Source organism: Somniosus microcephalus, chromosome 2 (genome assembly GCF_052327205.1).
Source record: "Somniosus microcephalus isolate GS21.2 chromosome 2, FLI_Smic_1.0, whole genome shotgun sequence".
Classification (NCBI taxonomy): Eukaryota; Metazoa; Chordata; class Chondrichthyes; order Squaliformes; family Somniosidae; genus Somniosus; species Somniosus microcephalus.
The window spans coordinates 30,091,185-30,107,320 of NC_140988.1; the positions used below are offsets into that span (position 1 = coordinate 30,091,185).

At 47.9% G+C, this 16,136-nt stretch overlaps 1 protein-coding gene across 3 annotated transcripts in view; it reads left to right on the plus strand.

The window, feature by feature from the left end:
- Positions 1–16,136, plus strand: part of jade1 (jade family PHD finger 1) — a 168,271-nt gene that overhangs the window by 81,820 nt on the left and 70,315 nt on the right. For all 3 annotated transcript variants that reach the window (XM_086008365.1, XM_086008357.1, XM_086008373.1), the window contains one exon: positions 2,405–2,562. In XM_086008365.1, coding sequence (XP_085864491.1) covers positions 2,405–2,562 — 158 coding nt within the window. The remainder of the gene's footprint in view (positions 1–2,404; positions 2,563–16,136) is intronic.

Consider the following 16,136-nt stretch of genomic DNA (forward strand, 5'->3'; position numbering starts at 1 on the left):
GTGGGTGCAGGCCGGTTAAAGACAGGAAGTCGCGTAATGAATCCTCCAGGAGTATGTCAGACCAGAGTTGGCAACCGTATACAGCTTTGGCAACCGTATACAGCTTTAGGGGAGGTGGGAGTTGTGCTTCGTTTGAGTTATGTTGATCATGGACAGATCAATAGGAAGCTTTCCATTTCTAGTAGTGAGAAAAATTGCAGAGACATAAAGGCAGTGAGAAGATGTGTGTGTGTAAGATGGCAAATGAAGAGAGAAAGTATTATTGAGCCAAAGACAAGGCAAGCAAAGGACATTACAGAAGACAGAGCCACAATTATTTTAGCAGGAGCGATGCCATGGATTATTGCTTAAGATAAAAAATCACGGGATTGGGGGTAATATTCTGGCATGGATAGAGGATTGGCTATCTAACAGAAGGCAGAGAGTTGGGGTAAATGGTTCATTCTCAGACTGGCAATCAGTAACTAGTGGTGTTCCGCAGGGGTCAGTGCTGGGTCCCCAACTCTTTACAATCTATATTAACGATTTGGAGGAGGGGACCGAGTGTAACATATCAAAGTTTGCAGATGATACTAAGATGGGGGGGAAAGTAGTGAGTGAGGAGGACATAAAAAACCTGCAAGGGGACATAGACAGGCTAAGTAAGTGGGCAGAGATTTGGCAGATGGAATACAATACTGGAAAGTGAGGTTATGCACTTTGGCAGGAAAAATCGTAGAGCAAGTTATTATCTTAATGGCAAGAAACTGGAAAGTACTGAAGTACAAAGGGATCTGGGGGTCCTGGTGCACGAAACTCAAAAGGTTAGTATGCAGGTGCAGCAAGTGATTAAGAAGGCCAATGGAATGTTGGCTTTCATTGCTAGGGGGATAGAATATAAAAATAGGGAGGTATTGCTTCAGTTGTACAAGGTATTGGTGAGACCGCACCTGGAATACTGCGTACAGTTTTGGTGTCCATACTTAAGAAAGGACATACTTGCTCTCGAGTCAGTACAAAGAAGGTACACTCGGTTAATCCCGGGGATGAGGGGATGGACATATGAGGAGAGGTTGAGTAGATTGGGACTCTACTCATTGGAGTTCAGAAGAATGAGAGGCGATCTTATTGAAACATATAAGATTGTGAAGGGGTTGGATTGGGTGGATGCGGGGAAGATGTTCCCGATGATGGGTGAAACTAGAACTAGGGGGCATAGTCTTAGAATAAGGGGCTGCTCTTTCAAAACTGAGATGAGGAGGAACTACTTCACTCAGAGGGTGGTAGGTCCATGGAATATGCTGCCCCAAAAAGCTGTAGAAGCTACATCATTACATAAATTTAAAACAGAAATAGACAGTTTCCTAGAAGTAAAGGGAATTAAGGGTTACGGGGAGCGGGCAGGAATTTGGACATGAGTCTAGGTTCGGATCGGTCATGGCCCTGTGGGTAGCGGAGTGGGCCCAGGGGCCGTGTAGCCTGATCCTGCTCCTATTTCGTGTGTCTAATTCTGTTAGATTCAGGAGATGGTTCTGTGATAGTGGATTGGCGGTTAGGATCAGATCAGCCATGATCTTATTGCATGGCGGAGCAGGCTCGAGGGGCCGATTGGCCTACTCCTGCTCCTATTTCTTATGTTCTTATGGAAGGTCAACTAGTTCGTTTGTTTTTTTAAAAAAAAACTCAGATTTCTTACAACTCGGGTGACCACAATTTGTTCAGTCCAGAAGCAGACAGGGCATTTTTTTTTTAAAAGGGCTGTGAGCGCGAATGAAACAGCCATCTTGTATGTGTGCAAAATGACGATGTGTGAAATGGGCCGATTTTGTGCTCTTGCATACTGTTCCTTACACGCATGATCAGACTACTTCACACATTTGTATGTATGTTTTTACAGTCCAATGTTGGCAAAACCAGACTTTTTTTTTGCTAGTTTCTCATAATTACAAGGCAGCTGCCCCCTGAACTGGATGGTGGCCACCCTAACCCCAGTGGAGGCCTCAGTATAAGTGAGTGCTGTCATGGTGACATGGGGATCCAAATAGAAGGGAGGGGTAACTGAGGAAGATTCTCTTTTACTCACGACTGATGCTGGTTTTCATTTGTGTATCTTCAACTATTTTCTTGTGCAACTTGCACTACTAAGTGACTATCAATATTGATTGTTTACATCTTGGGCTGTTGTACAAGTGAAGTGGGGGGCTGGGGGGTGGGGGAGGAGTCCTTACTGCTAATGGACCATCTAATCCTCTGAGATTCAACTTTATCGTGTATTCAGAAATGGCTGATGTTTTGAAGGTACAGGTTTCATTGGCTTGGTTGCGTTTATGTGATGATGACTGTGTGTGTTACTTTTTTGGTACCTGGTTACCCATGAGTTTTGGAACCATCAGCACAAATGTGTGATTTGTGCCTTTTATTTCAGGTCTACAGAACAGACCTGATAACTGCAATGAAGCTACATGATTCGCACCAGCTGAACTCGGATGAATATTATATCCTGGCGGATTCGTGGAGACAAGAATGGGAGAAGGGAGTTCAAGTACCGGTTAGCCCCGAATCTGTGCCACAAGCAACTGTCAGGTATTTGAGGGGGAGGGGTTGGGAAATGCCGGTTTAAAATTGAGCAGAACTATATTTAGTTTTAGATTTTTAATTGCAGCCACATAGCTCTTTTTAACCCTCTCTCACCTCAGGCTGGAAGTTGGCTTGCAGTCGGGCATAGGCCTTGATTTCATGGCTGGTTGCTGTCCTGTGGTTGGCAGGTGTGCGCGACTCGGCATCGCCAGCCTTGGCCAGCTTTCCTTCGGCACCGTATTCCGCCTAGGAACCCGACGGATACATTGTGAGAAAAGTGGAGTGATGGGCAATCTTGAGGGATTTAAAGGCACAATTGCTTTAGCTACCAGGCCACCGAGTGAAGTTTTAACACCCACACTACCAGCATATTCTGCTGGTGTGGCTGAAGCGCGAACGGGAGCGATTTGGTGGAGTCCATCAAAAACGGGATCAGTTCAATCGGAGTTTAATTGAGGACTTCTGTTCAGATTTAAATAGCTGCATTGACGTACCTTAAAATCAGCATAGGATTGAGCTTACTGACGGAGTTGCATTTCCTAACACTAGGAGCTGTATAAATTTAGAAAACAAATACATGAAGCAGCTCAGTGGCTTCTACGTGAAGCCTCTTCAGGTGAAAAAGAGACAGGGTTAGATGTCTTGATTTGGACCTTGGTCTCCCATTGACACACCTGGTGCTTAGTAACTGATAACATGCTTGTTGCCTCTGACATTTTCTTTGTCGGCAGTGATTCCACCCAGATTAGAAAAACAACGGCACTTGTAGAGTTGAAGTGCAGCTTTTCTCGTTAACTGCAAAAATGAAAAAGTATTGACTTAATTATCAGTTTAGAGGGTGAAAAATAATACATGACATGAACAGTTAGGGTTGCCAACTCTGGTTGGACACACTCCTGGAGGTTGCATCACATGACATTACTTTCCTACTTTACAACAGTGACCAAACTTCAAAAAGTACTTCATTGGCTGTAAAGCGCTTTGGGACATCTGGTGGCCGTGAAAGGCACTCTATAAAAGCCAGTCTTTCTTTTATGACCTCCAACTGCCGCACCTAGACAAACAGCCTTTTCTCTTATCTCCCATATTTTTATAACTAATAAATAATTGTTCAAAGAAAATGAAAAAGTAAAGTGTTTTTTTTTAACGCCCCTCGGACTTTTCTCCCGAGTTGCTCACAGCAGTGTCCAGGAGATTAATCTTTATTTCCTGGAGTCTCCAGGACAGACCTGGAAGGATTGCAATCCTGTTCTTAAGGTTTGAAGTGCCAGTTTCTGATATTAGTTTTGTGGAATTTTGGAAGGTAAAAATATATTTGGTCCATAAATTATGCAGTTTCCCCCCTCCCCCTCCGCCCAGTATTTTCAGCGACCAAAACCATATAAGAACATAAGAACATATCGGGAAGAGACGCAAATAACATCAAAGTTCTCCAATTGAAAACAAGTTATAGCGTGTTCCCAAAAAGTAAGTTGTCTTCTTTAAGTAATATGCTTCTGATCTTTGTTTTTTGCCCCAGTATATGTGGGAAAGCATTTATCATTTAAGTAGTGCCCTATCATGTTCCCGGGCTGTCCCATAGCACTTAACAGGCAACAAATTACTGTTGAAGCACAGTCACTTTGTTTTTGTTATTTGCTCTTCAGACATGGGTGACACTGGAATGGTCACATTAATTGCCAATCCATTGTTGCCTCGATCGTAGTTGTTTGTACAATTCTTTGAGTGAGTTACTAGATCACTCCAGAGTCGAGAGTCATGTGGGGGTGGCGGGGGGAGATTTCCTTTCCTGAAGGACATGTGTGAACCAGTTTGTTTTTACAGGAATTTGGCTATCACACAAATTTCCATTGTGGGATTTGAATTTGGGACCTCTGGGTTGCACGTTCAGTACACTAACTACTATACTACCCTTCGATATGTTCGACCACACCATCCTCTTGCAGTGTCTCTCCTTTGTTGTCCAGCCCAGTGGAACTGCCCTTGCTCTTGCCTATTGGATCGTAGCGAGAACATATCCAGCAATGGCTTCTCTTCTTACCCTTGCACCATTACCTCTGGAGTCCCCCAAGGATCTATCATTGGCCCCCTCCTTTTCCTCATCTACCTGCTGCCCCTTGGCGATGTCATTTGCAGATGTGGCATCAGTTTCTACATGTATGCTAGCGATCCTCATCACCACGACCCTCGACCCCTCCAAATGCGTCTGTGAAGTCTGACTGCTTCTCTGACATCCAGTCTTGTAGATTTCCTAAACTCCATACTTCCATACTTCCATCCCCTTCCCCGGCTGAGCCAGACTGTTCTCAGTCTTGGCATCGTATTCAACCTTAAATTGAGCTTCCAACCTCAAATCCTCTCCATTACTAAGACCGCCTACATCCACCTGCACTCCCGCGCCTCCCGTTCCTCCGACTGTAGCCTTGTGTGCATTCCCTCTTACTTTTGCCCCACCATTGGCAGCTGTGCCTTCAGCCGCTCTGAATTCCCTGCCTGAAACCCTTAGCCTTTTCACCTCTCTCTCCTCCTTTAAGACCCTCCTTAATTCCCACCTCTTTGACCAAGCTTTTGATCACCCCTCTTAATATATCCTTCTTTGGCTCGGCATCCACTTATTTCTGATTAGGCTTCTGTGAAGTGATGTGGGACATTTTTCTTCTAACTCAGAAGTGAGACCACAAGGTCAAGCTGACACTAATCAGAGTGAATAAAAATCAGCAAAGCAAAACATGGAAAAATCTAGTGGCTAAAGTGTATCGGGTCTTAAACCCAGTAAATACAAAAGCGTTATTTACCCTTTGAAATGTTCAATGTTGCAACATCTCAAAATTATGGAAAATAACATATTTAAAAAAAAAATCTTTTAAAATCCATATATTTAGCCAGACTCCACTAAGATATTTCCGTGCTGAATAACTGCACCAGAACTGATTTTCCATTCAACCAGTAAAAGTCATTTAATAGGGAATGAGTTGCCCCAGAAATAAATCCAATTGTGAAAAGGTTCTAAGTACTCTATAATCCTAATCTTGCATCCAGAGTCTGCCTCCTCTTGAAGGTAGGGATATGCAGAAAATGCTCTTTTTTCATGTTTGCAATTTAGACCTGGGAAAAATGTGCAGCTTTTATATTAAATGATTAAACCCAATTGAAAAACTCTCATCGAAGGCGCCGGCTGAACATCCAGTTACAGTAAGACGATTCGAAAATGTTGAGAGACAATTTATGCCAGTTAATTATAATGTGGGATGCTTGTGGTCACTGCCAATAACTGTGGAGATGATGAGACTGGCACCTTACTTCATAGACTGTGAGAATGCCCCGACAAATTTGGAAGAAGTGTTTGGCTTTGTGCAAATTACTATTTTTTTTGATGAGTGTAATATAGCAAATTCCTCAGCTCTGTTGATGCTCAACTCAAGCACAGGTGGGCAAGACCCAGCCTCAGACACAGACGATACTGTACCATAGAGTCATAACAGCACAGAAGGAGGCCATTCAGCCCATCGAGTCCATGTCGGCTCTCTAGAGCAATCCAGTCAGTCCCATTCCCCCTGCTGTATCCCTGTAGCCCTGCAAGTTTATTTCCCTCAAGTGCCTATCCAGTCTCCCCTTGAAAACATTGAGGCCTAGAAATTCAGTGGCGCCCCATTTGGGGCACCAGCCTCGCCAGGGCACCGGAAGTAGCGCCCCGGAAGTAGTCGCAGCCGCCCGCTGCAAATTCACTTTGAGCGCCCCAGAGGGAAGCGCAGTGCTACTCGAGGTGCCCCGCATCCCTCTTGGGGCGCTGCAGCTGAAGATCGCAGCGCAACGTGCCGCAGCGCCATACGCTGCGGCACGGCGCGCTGCGGTACTGCAGGCCTTCCTCCCCTTCTTAAAAGGGAGGGGCCTGCTGCAGCGTGATCGACGATCGCGAGTGCCGGCAAAAGAGCCCGGCACCGAGGAGAAGTGCCAGGCTCTTGGGACACAGCCGGCACTCCGCGGGGGGTGGCGGGGGGGGGGGGGGTGCGGGGCTCAGGAGTCCGGGGACGGCGGCACGGAGAGGTGCTGGCAGGCGGCCAGCAAAAAAAATGGCCGCCCCGCGCCTCTACCGCCGCAGGTAGGCCCCCCTGAACCGGTCGCAAGCAGGGGGTGCTACTAAATTTCGCGATCGGGGCGGTAGCGGGGCGCTGCGCACACCGATGATGTCATCGGTAGCGGCGCCGCGCTAGCGGCTAGCGCCGCCATTAGCGCCCCGCTAAATTTAGCGTGGGCAGTGGCGTCCAACCCACTAAGTGCCCTCTTAAGGCGCTAACGGGTGGCGCAGCCCACTGAATTTCTAGGCCTGAGTGTCTCCACTTCCACCACTTCCATCGGCAGCGAATTCCAGGTCATCACCACTCGCTGCGTAAAAAGGTTTTTCCTCACCTCCCCCCCTGTATCACTTGCCCAAAACCTTAAGTCTGTGTCCCCTAGTCCTTGTACCATCAACTACTGCGAACAGCCTTTCTCCATCTAGCCTATCCAAACCCGTCATTATCTTGTACACCTCTATCATATCACCCCCTCAACCTCCTTTGCTCTAATGAAAACAAATCCAGCTTCTCCAACCTGTCCTTGTAGCTAGGATCCCCCATCCCCGGAACCATTCTGGTAAATCTCCTCTGCACCGTCTCAAGGGCCTTCACATCCTTCCTAAAGTGTGGTGACCAGAAGTGGACATGATACTCCAGTTGTGGCCTAACCAGCGCTTTATAATGGTTCAGCATAACTTCTCTACATTTGTACTCAATGGGCAGGATTTTCATTGGGCCATGGAGGCGGGATTGGAGGCGTGTGGGGGGTTAAAATCCCGAAATCGGGGGGCACAAACCCATCCTGCCCCCAACCCACCTCCATGCCAGTTTCAAAGGAGGCGGGTACCTGACCCACACTGGGACCCGCCTCCCCGAGGCGGGAAGGGGATTAGTGCCAATTAACTGCCTGTTAATAGGTAGTTAACAGGCAGTTTTTAGCCTAACCCCTATTTTTAGCCCTGAAGTTTGGGATTCCCGACAGCTCCAAACCACGCCAAGTTAGTGAGGCGGACCGTCGGGCTGAAGGGCTTGGAGGGTTCGAGATGTCCGGTGTTCAGGTGAGTGATGGGTGCATGAGTGCAGAGGTAAGTGTGTTTAAAGTGTTTAAAGAAGTTTTACTTACCTTTACAGCCTTCCTTCAGGTCTCGGGAGTCCCTCATCTCACCGGCACAGAAAGCAGAATGGCCGCGATCTGTCAAAAATTGCAGCATTCAGCTTTCTGCTCCGGAGAGATCTCTAAATCATCCTGAGAGGAAGGAATTAACTTGGAGTACAGATTGTCAGTGTTTGACAGCTTCGAACAGCTGTGAAACGCTGATATTTCATCTGTCAAAAGGTCTTGACAGATGAAATATCAATCTGTGAAGTCACCTTTTGCTGGGTGGCCCTTAATTGGCTTGCTGAGCCCGCTGGGTGGGCTCAACAAGGTCAATCAAGTCAAAATCGCGTGGGTTGGCTACAACTCGATGGAGGCGGGACTACAACCCTGAAAGTTGTAGTCCAGCCTCCTCAATGAAAATCCAGCCCAATACCTCTATTTATGAAGTCCAAGATCCCATATGCTTTATTAACCACTCAATATGTCCCGCCACCTTCAGGGACCTATGCGCATTAACTCCCAGGTCCCTCTATGGACAGAACTTTCAACTTCAGCAGGGGTGTAAGACGGGCATCAGCAGACTGGCTGACTTTCCATTCCATTGACTTCATTAGAACCGGAACCGAACGGCTGCTGCTGCCCATTTTCACCCCACCCACTTGGCCGATGGCGCATATTCCGCCCTATGTTTCCTGGTGCCACTGTTCCAATCCGAGCTTGGTTAGTTGCGGTTAATGATCCAAGACCCGGAGCTGCCTTTGTCCATTTTCTTTTCACTTAACTAATTTATTTCCCCTCTACTCTGCACCGTTCTCTAGCCAAAGAAGATGGGTGTTTTTATTATGCCACTCTGGGGGTGGGGATGAGCAGGCATGTGCGTGTGAAAAATAAATTGAGCCACAGTAACTCGATCTCTTCTGTTTAAAATAAAACTTCTCCCACCTGCTGGGAGAGTTGCTGCTGGCAGCTTTTCCTTCAACTCAACTGAGATCACGGTCTGGATATGTGTAAAATCACCTCCCCTTTCATTTCTTTCCAGTACTTCTATGTTTTATGCAGAAGGCTTGATACAATACTCGGCGGTGCTTTCATAGAATGCTGGTATCGCCATATTGGCCGTGCATTCGGTGGAACTGCTTGTCTGCTGTTATATTCTGCTTCCCCGGGGAAATCACTGTAGTGCAGCGTGACTGCACTTTCAAAATTTGGTCAGCAGCCCCACTCAAATGCCTTTACTAAGTTTTTGTTTTATTGTTGAGAAATCTAGGTCAAGGCTGGACATCACCCAGGTTGCAAAAAGTAAATCAAAAACAGTCATTTAGAATGAGCATGCAACTCTCAATATTGAGTGCCGTTTGCCAACCCTCTGTCCAATTACTAAGGCCACGATTTTCCCCGAGCCGTCGAGCGGGGTTTCAGGTGGGCGGGGGCTGAAAATCGCAGAAATAGGGGGTCGCGACCCCCCCGCCCGATTCCCCGCCCCGCCCGACTTTCGCCCGTGTTTCAGTGCGACCCGAATCAGTCCCGCCCGCAGCAGGCGGGAATGGTCGGCGGGAGCCTAATGATCAATAATTGGCATGTTTAATCCTATTTTCAGGGTCCCTTGGAATTTTCAGCCTTTCCCCACGTAAAACACACCTGGTGGGAACATCGCTGATGAAACCTGGCGTGAAAAGTTGGCTTTCTTGCTTTCAGCTGCAGGTTAATCAGGACTGAAGAGATTTAATCAGCCAGCATTTGTAGGCTGCAGGACCTTGTTGCTGAAGGCTTGGGGCAACTTGTTTGAAGGCTTAGGCACAGCTGTGGAAGGTTGGAGCCTCACACACTTCTCCAGTGTGAGCTCCTGGGAAGCCCCTCTCACCACCCTAACTCAGCGCCTCCTCAACGGAGACATCTGCCAGAAGCATGGGAGGCCTTTTGTTCCTTCCCTTCCTGGCATTAGAGGACCTCCAACAGCAGAGGAGACTGGAACAACTCCAGCAACAGCAGCCCCAGCAACAGCAGCAGCACCAGCAACAACAGCAGCACCAGCAGGAGCGGCAGGCTGCAGCTCAGCCACCTGAGGCAGCACAGGCCAGAAGGGGCCAGCGCATGGAAGGCCATCGGCGCAGGAGATAACCCCCAAACAGGGTCTACAGACATAGGGTGAGCTACCTCAACATGACTGAGCAGCAGTGCCAGAGGCGGCTCCGACTTTCGCGAGAGGTTGTGACTGACATCTGCGCAATGCTCCAGCAAGACCTGGAACCCAGAGCATCAGGTCGACACTCCTTACCAGTGGCCATCAAAGTCACCACCGCACTCAACTTTTATGCCTCAGGCTCCTTCCAGGGATCAGCAGCAGACATCAGTGGCATCTCCCAGTCGGCCGCACACACTTACATCACGCAGGTAACCGATGCCCTCTTTGCCCTCACACACAATCACATCCATTTCACCAGGGATCGCGCAAGTGTGAGGGCGCGAGCGCTTGGATTAGCTCAGCTGGCAGACTTTCCAAGGCTGCAGGGCGTCATTGACTGCACACATGTGGCCCTTAGGGCACCCCACCGCAATCGAGGAGTTTTTGTCAACCGCAAGGGCTTCCACTCCCTTAACGTTCAGCTGGTGTGTGACCACAAGGTGATTCTGCATGTTTGTGCCAAGTACCCTGGCAGCTGCCATGACTCCCTCATACTGCACCAGTCTACTGTGCCTCCGCTATTCAGTCCGCCAAACGAACTTCAAGGATGGCTACTTGGAGACAAGGGATATCGCCTGCGGACTTGGCTAATGACGCCGGTGAGGAGACCAGCCAATGAAGCTGAGGAGCTCTACAACGCCAGCCACATTTCCACCAGATGCATTATCGAGCAAGCCATTGGATTGCTGAAGATGCGCTTCAGATGCCTCGATAGATCAGGTGGAGCCCTACAGTACTCATCAGCCAGGGTCGCCACAATCGTCGTGGTATGCTGTGTGCTTCACAACATGGCACAGCATCGTGGCTTGCCGATTCCGCAGGACCAAGAGGCTCCTCACAGAGCTGCCTCGGATGAGGATGATGCTGAGGAGGAGGAGGAGGAGGAGGACGGAAACGAGCATCCTGCAGAGGCCCGCCAACCAGCGGCACCAGTGTGCGAGAACATTGCTGGGCGGAATGCAAGGAACGCACTCATCCTGGGCAGATTTGCGTAGCCTAGTACATCAAACACTGCAGCCTCACTGCTTCTTAACTGACCATGGACAGTGGCCCATGCCTGCGCATTCCTACCTATTTTGACCAGCTTGCTGACATCTGCAAGTTATCCTAAGGCCTCTATGTGATATCCCCATTCGCCAAATGACAGACGCCATAACTGCAGCACTTGCCACCAGATTTTTTATGTACAGGAAACTGATGGCATTAAAACTATTTACAAGACTTTTCACCCAAGTGACTACCCTTGTGATTAGTGGTGCTTTATTTTTCTCTTACGCGTGCTCCTACGTAGTGGTACCCCTGTGGCTTCAGCAGATGTGGAGGCCCCTTGCTCACTTTCCTGCTGCGCCTGTCTCGACACCTTTGGCGGGCGTCCTCTGGGGTGGCGACAGCAGTCTGCTGCTCCTGCGGCTGTGCAGGGCTTGAGACTCCTATCTCACTGGGGTGTGGGCTCCGGCGGGGCTCTGACCGAGGGCTCTGAAGTGGCATGGAAGTGTGAGCGCGTGGAGCGGAGCCCCCACTTCCTTGAGGTGTGCCAACAACCTCCCTCTCATGGGTCAGCTCCCCCTCAGCACCTGCAAGTGGCTGGAGAGCACCTTGCTGCACATCAGGGGGGCCATGGGGACCCGTCTCTGCACTGGAAGTCCTGCTCAGAGGGACTTCCATGAAGGTCTGGTTTCGGTGCTCAATAGATGCCCATTGCTCCTCAAGAGATGTCATTCTATTCAGAGCACTCTCCATGTTTTCGATACCCTGGCGACTAAGCTCCTCCATGGCCGCAGCCCCCCTCACCTCGGCCGCAGCCCTCCTCTCCTCGGCTGCAGCCCTCCTCTCCTCGGCTGCAGCTCTCCTCTCTTCGGCTGCAGCCCTCCTCTCCTCGGTGGTAGCCAGCCTTACCACAGAGGTAGCCATCCTTTCCGTGGTGATGCTTTCATGCGCCAATGACTCCAATAAGGCTCTGCTTATGCTCGCCATGGACTCCTCCATTCGCTCCACACTCGCAGCGTCCAATTAAGAGGGGGGAAATAGATTGAGAGTAAGCTTGCAGGGAACATAAAAACTGACTGTAAAAGCTTCTATAGATATGTGAAGAGAAAAAGATTGGTGAAGTCAAGCGTAGGTCCCTTGCAGTTAGAATCAGGGGAATTTATAATGGGGAACAAAGAAATGGCAGACCAATTAAATACATACTTTGGTTCTGTCTTCACAAAGGAGGACAAAAATAATCTTCCAGAGATGTCAGGGAACATAGGGTCTAATGAGAGGGAGGAATTGAATTAAATCAGTATTTATAGGGAAATGGTGTTAGGGAAATTGATGGGATTGAAGACCAATAAATCCCCCGGGCCTGATAATCTACATCCTAGGGTACTTAAGGAAGTGGCCCTAGAAATAGTAGATGCATTGCTGGTCATCTTCCAAAATTCTGTAGGTTCTGGAATAGTTCCCATGGATTGGAGGGTAGCTAATGTAACCCCACTATTTAAAAAATGTGGTAGAGAGAAACCGGGGAATTATAGACCGGTAAGCCTGACATCGGTAGTGGGGAAAATGCTAGAGTCCATTATAAAAGATGTAATAGCAGAGCACTTGGAAAACAGTGACAGGATCTGACAAAGTCAACATGGATTTACAAAAGGTAAATCATGCTTGACTAATCTACTGGAATTTTTTGAGGATGTAACTGGTAGAATAGATAAGGGAGAACCAGCGGATGTGGTGTATTGGGACTTTCAGAAGGCTTTCGATAAGGTCCCGCATCAGAGATTAGCTTGCAAAGTTAAAGCACATGGGATTGGGGTTAAGGTACTGTCTTGGATAGAGAACTGGTTGGCAGACAGGAAGCAAAGAATTGGAATAAACGGGTCTTTTTCCGAGTGGCAGGCAGTGACTAGTGGGGTACCGCAGGGATCGGTGCTAGGACCCCAGCTATTCACAATATACATAAACGATCTAGACGAGGGACCTAGATGTAATATCTCCAAGTTTGCAGATGACAAAGCTGGGTGGGCGTGTGTACTGTGAGGAGGATGCAGAGAAACTCCAGTATGATTTGGACAGGTTGGGTGATTGGGCAGATGCATGGCAGATGCAGTATAATGTGGATAAATGCGAGGTTATCCACTTCGGTGGCAAAAACAGGAAGACAGATTATTATCTGAACGGCAATAGATTGGGAAAAGGGGAAGTGCAATGAGACCTGGGTGTCCTTATGCACCAGTCGCTGAAGGTAAGCATGCAGGTGCAGCAGGCGGTTAAGAAGGCAAATGGTATGTTGGCCTTCATAGCGAGAGGATTCGAGTACAGGAGCAAGGATGTCTTGCTGCAGTTGTACAGGGCCTTGGTGAGACCACACCTTGAGTATTTTGTGCAGTTTTGGTTGCCTTATCTGAGGAAGGATGTTCTTGCCATGGAGAGAGTGAAGCAAAGATTCACCAGACTGATACCTGGGATGGCAGGAATGACTTATGAGGAGAGATTGTGTCGATTGGGCTTATATTCGCTAGAGTTTAGAAGAATGAGAGGGGATCTCATTGAAACTTATAAAATTCTAACAGGACTAGACAGACTAGATGCAGGAAGGATGTTCCCGATGGCGGGGGAGTCCAGAACTAGGGGTCACAGTCTAAGGATAAGGGGTAAGCCATTTAGGACTGAGATGAGGAGGAATTTCTTCACCCAGAGAGTGGTGAACCTGTGGAATTCTCTGCCACAGAAGGCAGTGGAGGCCAATTCATTAAATATATTCAAGAAGGAGTTGGATATATTTCTTGAGGCTAAAGGGATCAAGGGATATGGGGAGAAAGCAAGGACTGGGTACTGACTTTGGATGATCAGCCATGATCTCATTAAATGGCGGAGCAGGCTCGAGGGACCGAATGGCCTACTCCTGCTCCTGTCTTCTATGTTTCTATGATATCACTACCCTCACCTGACCTCTAAACACGTGGACTTTATAGCAGGGGGCTCATTGAACAGCAGTGAGGAGTGGGAACTAAATGTGGGACATCTGGTTGATGGCTTACAACTAAATTTTGTTTCAAATATGTCTCCTGGTCCCCATTTGCTGAGTCAAAGTGCAATCCTGCTCTGCTGATTGCTCATTTGGTAAACATAGCCTGCAATGGAGCCATTGAGACCAGGAGGTCCCAGGTTAGATTTCTGGTCTGTGCTGAGTTAGCTGATCTCAGTGGCGGTAGGAGCAAAAGCAAAAGTTGGCCTCGATGACTCTGGGTTTGATTGGGGGGGGGGGAGTCAGTGAGAGTTCCTGCTCCTGATTTCTGTGCAATGTAGGTTAGGATAGAATCCGGATTGGTGGCAGTGCATCTCTCCTGGTTGAAAAGCCTGCAATATTTATGGAGAATGGACACGGGCAGCTGATGCCTAGAGGGGGTTGAAAGTTACAGAAGCAGCTTTTAGAGGCAAGATAGGTCTTGACCTCTTTGCTGTTCCATGTTTGGTAAACAGTCGCACAGGACCGGTGAGTTGTAACGGTGCCATAAAATGAGCTAGATTTTTTTCCCTCCTTGTATCTGATTCACAGTACTGAAGGAGAGCCAAATTTGTGTTCTCCTAAAATATGATTGTTATTCTGTGCAAAAGCATCGAACCACTCAATGTGGACATGAGCCTACACTGAACCAATTCATACAGAATGAAGGACACGGACACACACACACACAATACATTAGATACTAAACAGTTTATCTGGAAAGAAAAGGAGAGTGCAAATGCTGGAAGTCTGAATTTAAAAACTAATTAAATGCACAGCAGAATAATTAGAATATGAACTTCATTCTGACCATTCTCACGGAGGGTCCCAAGTGAAACATTTACCGCTCCATCCCTTTCACATGCTGATGACCTGCACATTGCTAGCATTTTCTGTTTTTAATTCACTATTTTGCCTAACTGCAATTTGGTGAGTTTGGTGAAAGTTGCCGTAAATCAAGTTTTCATCTTTTTCTGCATAGGCTTTCTAGGCTGTGTATTATCCTGCATTAAACTGCTGACTTTAAATTGTGTCTTACTTTGCTAGATACAGTTAAAACAAAGGATGTGCATCGATCTCCTGTCCTGTAGTTTATACTGTAACCTGTCTAAAATAGATAGCAGAAGAAAAGCAGGAAAACTGTTTGGTGAGCCAGATTTTGTCGGCCAGCTATTTTCTGCCTGATTTCTGAAATGGCTGCCTAACTGTTCTAGAAACCTAAATAGTACCATGCAATGTTCCCTCTAATTGGTTTTTTGGGGTGCACGGCCCCTTTAACAGGCTACGCGGCCAATTCAAATTTCCACGCATGCGCGTTTTTTTCCATTTAAAAGCCGCTGAGCTGGCTGAGCAGGACCACCAGACCACGGCCGCGCAGCGTCACGGGAACATTGGTACTGTGTGTTACTGCACCACCAAAGTACACTCTACATTAATACAGTGTTTGGAAATCAGTGAATAACACACATTTAATTAAGTTTACAGACCATCTTAAAAACATGATTCTTCCAGTGCTTTTGTTAGGTGTTTTAATTTGCCATGTTGAAAGGGACCCCAATCATGATCTGGAGCAAGCTTTTTTTTAAATTCATTCATGTGATATGGGCGTCGCTGGCAAGGCCAGCATTTATTGCCCATCCCTAGTTGCCCTTGAGAAGGTGGGGGTGAGCCGCCGCCTTGAACTGCTGCAGTCCGTGTGGTGAAGGTACTCCCACAGTGCTGTTAGGTAGGGAGTTCCAGGATTTTGACCCAGTGACGATGAAGGATCGGCGATATACTTCCAAGTCAGGACTGTGTGTGACTTGGAGGGGAACTTGGAGGTGGCGGTGTTCCCATTCACCTGCTGCCCTTTCTAGGTGGAAGAGGTCGCGGGTTTGGGAGGTGCTGCCGAAGAAGTCTTGGCGAGTTGCTGCAGTGCATCTTGTAGATGGTACACAATGCAGCCACGGTACGCCGGTGGTGGAGGGAGTGAATGTTTAAGGTGGTGGATGGGGTGCCAATCAAGTGTGCTGCTTTATCCTTGATGGTGTCGAGCTTCTTGAGTGTTGCTGCAGTCATCCAGGCAAATGGAGAGTATTCCATCACACTCCTGACTTGTGCCTTGTAGATGGTGGAAAGGCTTTGGGGAGTCAGGAGGTGAGACACTCACCGCAGAATACCCAGCCTCTGACCTACTCTTGTTGCCACAGTATTTATATGGCTGGTCCAGTTAAGTTTCTGGTCAATGGTGACCCCCAGGATGTTGATGGTGGG